This window comes from Cyprinus carpio, chromosome A20 (genome assembly GCF_018340385.1).
Source record: "Cyprinus carpio isolate SPL01 chromosome A20, ASM1834038v1, whole genome shotgun sequence".
Lineage (NCBI taxonomy): Eukaryota > Metazoa > Chordata > Actinopteri > Cypriniformes > Cyprinidae > Cyprinus > Cyprinus carpio.
In genome coordinates this window covers 27,416,282-27,425,093 of record NC_056591.1, presented here as the reverse complement: position 1 = coordinate 27,425,093, position 8,812 = coordinate 27,416,282, and the positions used below count along the sequence as shown (strand labels likewise).

Genomic DNA, 8,812 nt, shown 5'->3' with positions numbered 1-8,812 from the left:
GTTTTTAGAAAGCTAATATCTCTACACATATCCAGTTTTTAATGATTAAATGTTAATGATTATTTTTAATGATCAATTATTCATTGTGCAAACTCATGCTAACCGACCACTGTGATTATTTCTGATCACCTTGTGAGAGACATAACGACATATATAATAATAGATGTGCTGAAAAAGGAAAGCATGTAAAAGTCCTTAAGGAATTCATATCTTGAATGATGTCATTATATATATATATATATATATATATATATATATATATATATATATATATATATATATATATAATATAAACAGCTCTATCAGCTCTAGTATTAAATAATAATAATTAGATTAAAATAATAATTTACTAAATATTTTTAATTTTATTTAAAATAATTTTACTTTGGTAATAGGTATTGGTTTTGCGGAATGACTCTGCAAATGGCCCTTTTCCCTCCATGAGAATCACAGATCAGAAGCCAGAGGCGGATCTGCCGGGAAACACTTGGACTGTGGACAGAAGGGAGGCCCCACTCACACACCCTCCTGTGAAAGCAGGATTACCTCATCTGAGCTATGAATAGAGATTTTCAGACAGGTTATGGAGAAGAACAACGGCATTTTCTAGAAGTCCGAGTGAGAATTAACATACAGAAAGCTTTTGGGTTTTTGGGCAGATCCTTATAATAGACAGAATAATGTCTGCCAGCAGACCGTTATGAAGTCAACAACTTTTTTTTTAAAAGAATAAAAAACAAAAATAACAATAATAAAAATGCTTAAAACACATACTTGGATAATTTTGGCTACTTGGAGAATATGTCGTCATAAGAATGTCACTGAATTAAGTGTAATATGATAAAAATAGTCTGTGCCGCAGTATAGCTGCAGCTAGAGGCCCCACACCGGATGTGCCTTATATGGTCAAGACACGCTGCTCTCTGATTGGCTGCCAACATTAGCGACAGGGTTGTTGCTGGAGCGCTCTGAGTGGGAGATCCATCATTGTAATTGACAAGGGATAAGAAAAATCACAGTTTTTAATAGAAAGGGCGCGGTTGAAATATCACAAAAATTATTTATTTGTTTAATTCTCATCCTTTTGCATACATAGTCGTTGAATAACACTTGATGATGTCAAATGCAGTATGTATATTTGTTGTTTATTTCTCTCAATTATAGGCTATGTCTCGTGAGGCAATCACGCGCTTGCAGATGAACCATCTTTAAGATATAAATCTCTATAATATGCATAAAACGCAACCTCACACAGGAATGCAAAAGACAGACTGCAAACAAGGCACGTAAAATGACGTATCTTGTTCATTCATGTGAAAGCTGCAGCGTTGTAATTATAGAAAATTACCTCTGTTTACGCATTGGACGCTTTATTTCAATGCCTAAAATGTTGAATCAAAGCGAGAATTGTTTTGAGTCAGGCATATCTGTGAAATGCCGTATATATATTTGGCTCGTGCTTCACTGTCTCCCCTCAGGATCAGTGGTACAGTCTCACAAATTTCATTCATAAAAATCTGCCTCACTATAAAGAGAAGCAGCGTTGATGGCTGGTGCCTCCTAGCGTAGTAACCTCAATCTTGATTTTAAAAAACCCTGCAGAACAGCATTTGGTGACATTAGTCACATATTAATCTGTTTCCCAGCATCTCCTGGAGCGATCTAGCAGAAGTGATGCCTAAAAACGCGAGTGTTTCTCAGGTGTCTGCAGAACAGCTGCTGCACACATCAGCTTCTGAGATGAAGGATACGCAGGTACAATCAATTGCATGTTTACCTGGAATGTAACCTAAATGGACTGTTTAAAACAGCTGTGATTAATGATTTATGCTTATGCAATGATTTCATATTTTTTTTGAATACAACCAAATGAATGGTTGTATAGCAATTTTGCTACGAACCATATTTGATGATCACATTTTCGTGCTTGTTCTCAGGACAGGTATTCTGAAGGATGCTGATGCTCCCTTTGTTCCAACGGTCACTGCTGTAGCTTCAGCTCCGGATCTCAAGTGGATGGTCCTGTCAACTGACATCTCTTCAGTGTCGCCCTGCAGACGCGAGAAACCACAGAGCTCGTCTCACTCCACAGATGCCAAACCAGCTCAAAAGACCTTCACTGGCCGGAGGAAGGGGGTGAAAGATCAGGTAAATACATATTTCATATAAAAGCTCAGTATATAAATTAGATTTTTGTTTAAATGTAGCTTGGTTTTCTAAAGGGAAATGCACATTCAACTGACTGTAGAAAACATATATTTGCATCCATGGTATACTAAAAACAAAGGTTCTTGGCATTTGTGGTTCTATTAAGAACCTTTAACATCCATGGAACCTTTCAGTTTCACAAAAGGTTCTTTAAAGTGGAAAAATGGTTCTTCAGAATGTTACAATTCTCTGGTTCTTTTAAGAACTGTTGGGTTCTTTGGGGAACCTAAAATGGTTCTTCTAAAGCATTACTTCGAAAAAACTTCTATTTTTAAGAATTTAATTTTAAGTAAAAATATGCATGTATTTTCTTATTTTAGTATACATTTGCTGTCACTCAGTTATGTTTATATTAACCACCACATTTGTGTGTGTTATATGTGCGAATGGTTATTTTACAATATTACTGTTTTTTAACAAATTAACTGTGCCTTGGTGAGCATAAGAAGACTTTGTTTAGATAAAAAAACTTGATTATTCCAATATATATAAATGTGAATGTGTTTATTTCAGCTTTCTCCAGAGGAAGAGGAGAGGAAGAGGATCAGAAGAGAAAGGAATAAACTCGCAGCTGCCAAGTGTCGAAATCGCAGACGAGAACTAACTAACAGCCTCCAAGCTGTAAGTTTGCAAACCACCTTAATATGCAGTTGTCTTCATCAAAAAAAGATGACTTTGTGCGTGATATGATTATGATCTGCCTATGTCTAGGAAACCGATAGTCTTGAGGAGGACAAAGCAGCTCTGCAGTCTGAGATTGCCAGTCTGTTAAAAGAGAAAGAACGACTTGAACTCATCCTCTCTGCTCACAAGCCCTATTGTAAACTCACGGAGGAAACGGCGGCAGAGAGTGAGGAACAAACCCAATCCCAGGAGGAGCAGATTCAAGCTCCTAATGTCTGCCCAGAACAGGCACCCACCTCCCCTCAACAGCCCGACCCCACCAGCACTGCGATTTTTGGCGACTCCGACGTCCTTCTGTGTTCCAGTGCCGAACTGGGAACCGCTGAGGTGGAACCGTACATTGATATGAGAGATGTGTCCATGGAAGACATTAGCGACGTGATTGACAGCGGGGATGACATGGATCTGTTAGTGCCAGATATTGACCTTACTAGCTCTCTGGGCCTAAGCGAATGGGAAACCCTTTACATGTCAATGGGTGGTGGGTTGGAACCTCTCAGCTCGCCTGCATGCAGTCCCACCTGTAGCAGCACCAACGCTGTGCCCGTCTTCAGCTTCAACAATACAGATGTGGAGAAGCATGACAGTGGAAAAGAGGGCAAATCTAATGCAGCCAAAGAAATCAAGACGACTTTATGAAGCTTCTGGCACATCGTTCTTATAAAGGTTCTAAAATGGGGTTTTCACAGTGATGTCTAGGTACTTTATTGGCATTTATGGTTCCATGAAGAACCTTTCCATTGTACAAACACTCTTTATGGTGGTTAAAAGGTTCTTTAGATGATTACATGTTCTTCACACCAAGAAAAAATAGATCTTTTAATAACTGTTCAATAAAAAATAGTTCTTCTATGGCGTTGCTGTGGAACCCCACTTTTGGATCCTTTATTTTTAAAAGTGCTGAAGAACCTTTCAGTGAACAGTTCTTTAAAAAGGCTGTTCTTTGTTGGCATCTACGGTTCCATGAAGAACCATTAAAATCCATGGAACCTTTTCATTGCACAAAAGATTCTTTATAGAGGAAAAGGGTTCTTTAGAGTAATATGTTCTTAATATGTTCTAAAATGTTCTTCAAACTAAGAAAACAATGGTTCTTTTAACAGTTGTTTGTTGAAAGGTTTTGGACTTCAAAAGACTTTTTTTTTTCCGGCAATAAAGAACTTTTTGTGGAATGGAGAGGTTGGATCTTAAACGTTCTTTATGGAGCCATCAATGCCAGTAAAGAACCCTTCAGAATGAAATAATCTGATAAAGAAGTGTGCTGTGAAATATTGTTGATGAACCGAAAAGCCCTCATAATAATGTTTTCATAAATGAGTCTGACATGTTCAACATTTAAAAAATATATAGTGAATGCTGTGCAGTAGATGTAATGTGACCCTTACATCCAGTGAAGTCACTATTTGTTTCTTCCAGATGTTGACATTGTTGAATATGCTGTTCATCCTGTGAAAGACATGCGTTCATGCACTTTTGTACCAGTATAGGTACGTGTAACTGTATCAGTTGGTGTGGTGATGTACAAGTGCAGTCTGTTACACCGTGTCTTTAGTGTGTGACTGTTTTTTTTTTTTTTTTTTTTTGGTATTGTCAAAAAAAAAAAAAGTAATCTGACAATGGTGGCAAAAAAATAAAAATAAAAAATCTTTATGCATTTTTTTGTTCTTCCTGCTTCCTTTTCAATGGTCTGGCATGTTTATAATAAACAAATAATAAATATTAAAATTAAGAAAGTGTGAATTTATTTATTTAATCAGAGTGGGGAAGAAATTTAAAGCCTCTCTTTCAAGCACTTGGAGTTTCTTTCATTCGCATGCACGGAAATGAAATCATCGTTTCAAATAAACATAAACATTCACCCACGTCTATTATCATTTCATTGAGTTTCGCGATCCATGTATTTCTAAGGTATCCTGTCTGTGTAATAACGTTCACCCAACAACGATTTCTCGATAAGAGGCTGGTCGGAACGTAACGTAAAGCGTCTGACGTCACTGCGTATATGCACGCACCCATTTTTTTCTCTGTCTCGGCTCTACTTCCGTGCCCATATTTGGTAATGAAATCGAGCTGTTGTTCTGCCTCTATGGAAACAGCAGGGTAGTGTTTCACCAATGAAAGTTTTCCCGGAAGATCTGCTAGAGAGAGAGAGAGAGAGAGAAAGGAGCGGAGAGAAGCTGTCGGTATGTTACGGGAACTGTTTTGTGTTTTTCAGGACTTCATTTGGGTATCCAGCGTACATTTTAAGCATTTTACGTACGTTCATATTCTTATAAAATGGTCACTGCTCTGCTGCAAAGTTTTAATCATATCGATGTAAACATTGTATGGCTAAAACCCTCTTACACTCTTCATTTGAGCTTTCAAACTTTTAAAAAAGTTTTTTTTTTTTTTTTTTTTATTAAACTACTTATAAGAACTAAATTAAATATAGCAATGCATTTTTTTTTTTGATTACCTGCAGTATACTGCGAGCCCAAAAGTCCAATGCCACATGAGAAAACGCTTCTATTTTGCAGTTTAATAAAATTTACTTTATAAATTGTATGAGCATAACAACAGTTTTAGTGAGAAGTTGAAATAAAAATAAATAAATAAAAAAAATCAGTATGTAAAAACTGTGTTGAATATGTCGGCTTGATTTTATATCATCTTTAAAAAATGTTAATAACACTAACTTTGCTTTCTCTTTCTCTCTCTCTCTCTCTCTCTCTCTCTCTCTCTGTGTGTGTGTGTGTGTGTCTTTACTTTGTTTTATTTCTTATTTCAAGGTTTAAATAAACAAAAATGATCAATTATATATTTATTTATTTAAGCATGACCTCAGAATTTTAAACCCTACTGTGTCACCCTTATTATTTTCAAATAATCATTAAATAAATGATTATTATAAGCCTGTTCCACAATTACTTATTTTATAACATAGCTCAGTGCTCACCCGTATCATTGCTCAGACTATAATTCAGCACTCAGACAGACTGTAATATGAGTCTTCTGCTGCAGGTGAAACTCTTTTTCCCCACACAAGCACCTCGATTTTGAGACACACTGCTCATATCGACACACTCCTGCTATTGCTGGCTGTGTATATTTACTGAATGTTCTTGGCACAAACACAATATAAACATCTCATGTTGGCCACTTTGTTAAAGTGTGAAAGGATAAAAAAGAGAACCTGATGGACTGACAGACAGATCATGGTCAGTCTATTCACGTTCAGCTTTTGATTAGTCAACATGTTCCCTGTTAATGATTCAAATGGCCGAAATAAAATTATGTCTGGCAGGACTTCCTCTTTTTTTTTTTTTTTTTTTTGCATGATTCAGGTTGCAGATTTTTTTTAGCATATAGTGAAGTTTATAGTCAGCCGGATGCTGGTGTGTCGGATGTTCACAATTTTATTTTTCTTCTCATACATTTGTGACTTAATATTTTTCAGATGTTAGTGCAGATTGTATTTAAAACCACAAGCTATTTTTTATTAATACAATGATTAAATAAAATGTTGATTCTTTATGCAGAATCACAAGGCAACTATATCAACAAAGCAACTTTTTTAAGTATGCAGAGACATTATAAAATCCAAAATATTTTGCAAATAAAATCAACAGTACTTTATGAATAGGAATGTGGCAGGTCAAATGCATAGAATATTATTGATACTGCAGCATTATCTCATGTTTATGTGTGTGAATAATCGGCCGTAACTGATTTGTGTTTGTGCATTTCCAAAATAATGTATTTCCGATTATACTATATTTCCAGGGTCGGAAATGGGCTTGTGTTTAGAACAAGGTCTGGTTGCTGTTCGGTATGAATTTATCATTGTCTTGAGGTTATTAATATGATTGAGAAATAAAGAAGTATTGTACTTAGCATTGCTCATCAGGATCTGAATGTGAGGGAATACAGCCTTTGTAGGAGGAATTAAGCTCAAATCATGTCTCGTCACGTTTCATGCTTTTTTTTAAACCTTTTACTCTTAAAACTGGGTAGAAAAGTTTGCATTTCTGCACTTTTGTGTGATAAATCTTTACAATGAGCCACATATTGTGCATTAAATGTAACTTAAGACTGAAAATTCTAGGCCTTATGAATTCTGATGACTCTTTTGATGATACAATAATGCTGTCGGACAATAAATGTGAAAGAGGAAGTTTGTCTGTGTGTCAGAGGTGAGGCATAGAGGTGATCGTGTCTGCGGTTGGTCTGTCTATATGTTTCAGTGCATGCCAATATATCCAGGTTGGATTGTTTAATCATATATAAGCCATAATCACAGATTCAAAAGAGAGATGCTCATTAAACCCCCATTTTGTTTGATGGATTTCTCTCTCATGTGGCTGTGATCAAAAATATATTACGTAGTTAGTCTCTCATACAACATCCTGAGTGTTAAACAACAGGATGAGTGCCTTTAAAGCAATTTGTAGTTATATTTTCTCTTGTGGATATGAAAAGGCTTTTGAGCAGCTTTATCACAAAATATAGTATTTAGACATTTTAGCCACATATTAAATGAATGTCATTGCATAACAAAATGTCACAGAAGGTCCTTATGATACAAACTTCACTTCACAGAGACATTTAGCCTTTTCTCACCCTTTTCAGTATATTTGTTTTACTTTTAATCATCTCAACATCGAAGACAGAGCTGAGTTTGCCTCAAGATCAAACAGGTGTTTTAGGAGAGAAACCGCAGGTGCAGTTCACACCTGCGTTTCACAACCACAAACCGTCACAAGTTTATATCTTCATTTTTAACACTGTAGTTGTTGTTTTATCACTTTTGAGAAGTTTTGCTTGAAGCATGCACTTGTGCTGTGTTTCTGTAAAATAAATTGATATTCTGTTATACAAAGACATCCAGACTGTGTTCTATATTCTGTGCTGTGTTTCTCAGTAAGTTGAACCTCCTCATTGAATATTTGTAAAATTACTATTTTATTTAGTCATACCATAGGCCAGGGTTTTAAAATTGAGGGCCGTGAGAAAAAACAACAACAACAACAAAAAAAAAAAAACAGTGTAAAATAACCTAAACAAACTAATACATTTGATTTAAAATTATTTTTTAAAAAAAATGAATGAATAAATAATTAGTAAATAAATAGCAATTTAAAAAGTAAATAATACAGTAACTAACAAAAACATCAAGAGCAAAAAAAGCTGTAGGGTTTACTTTTTAAAAACAGTTTTCACTGAAATTTGTTAAATGTAGCCGTTTTCACAGAAATTAATTTCACAAATAATTAGGAAGAAATGTCAAACATCACATTGAATTAAACGTGAAATTTTGAAAATAAAAAAGATTAGATATTTTCTCATGAAAGATACTTCTTAAAAAACAACTGAAACCAGCCTTAGCTGGTTGGCTGGTTTTACCTGGTCTTCCAGCCGGATCCTAGCTAGTTTGCAGACTAGTTTTAGAGAGGTTTTGTTCACGTTTTAGCTAGTCGGTCTGGAAGATCCAGCTAACCAACCAGCTTAAACCAGCTCGCCCAGAATAGGAGACCATCTTGACCAGCTTAAACCAGCTAAAACCAGTCAACCAACACAGGCTGGTTTTATCTTTTTCTTTTCTTTCTTTCTTCCTTTTTTTCCAGCGGGGATATAGTCTTTATTTATTTACAAGTTTGTACAATCATTTTGTCGGTGTATAAACAAATGTAATAATGTAAATATCTTCCAAATAATATTTTACAATTAATTTTTCAAACATTTCACAGCGCAAATTTGTTTTGTTTTTAATTTTTTTCCCCCCGTGGGTCGAGTATTGAAAGATTTTCTGAAGCTAAGCCTAATTATAAAAAGATAAGCATATGAGCGCATCATCTTGAGTTGTTGATGTTTTGATGGGATATCCCGCGCCTGTGGCTTCTCGCAGGGAGTCCCGAGCCGCTGTTATTGTTTGGTTGCT

General features: G+C 35.5%; 1 protein-coding gene across 1 annotated transcript; it reads left to right on the top strand.

Moving 5' to 3' along the window:
• Positions 1 to 390: 390 nt before the first annotated feature.
• On the top strand, positions 391 to 4,549 carry LOC109103802 (proto-oncogene c-Fos-like). The gene is made up of 3 exons (XM_042778306.1): positions 391 to 2,148; positions 2,722 to 2,829; positions 2,920 to 4,549. The coding sequence occupies exons 1-3, from the start codon at positions 1,870 to 1,872 to the stop codon at positions 3,529 to 3,531; spliced, it is 999 nt and encodes a 332-aa protein (XP_042634240.1). The 5' UTR covers positions 391 to 1,869; the 3' UTR covers positions 3,532 to 4,549.
• The last annotated feature ends 4,263 nt before the right edge of the window (positions 4,550 to 8,812 follow it).

Excerpts from the sequence above, each read along its gene's own strand:
- LOC109103802 (XM_042778306.1), top strand. The coding sequence starts at position 1,870 with ATGAATGGTTGTATAGCAATTTTGCTACGAACCATATTTGATGATCAC. Across the intron at positions 2,149-2,721 it reads GGAAGGGGGTGAAAGATCAG|CTTTCTCCAGAGGAAGAGGA; the intron begins GTAAATACATAT and ends TGTTTATTTCAG. Across the intron at positions 2,830-2,919 it reads TAACTAACAGCCTCCAAGCT|GAAACCGATAGTCTTGAGGA; the intron begins GTAAGTTTGCAA and ends GCCTATGTCTAG.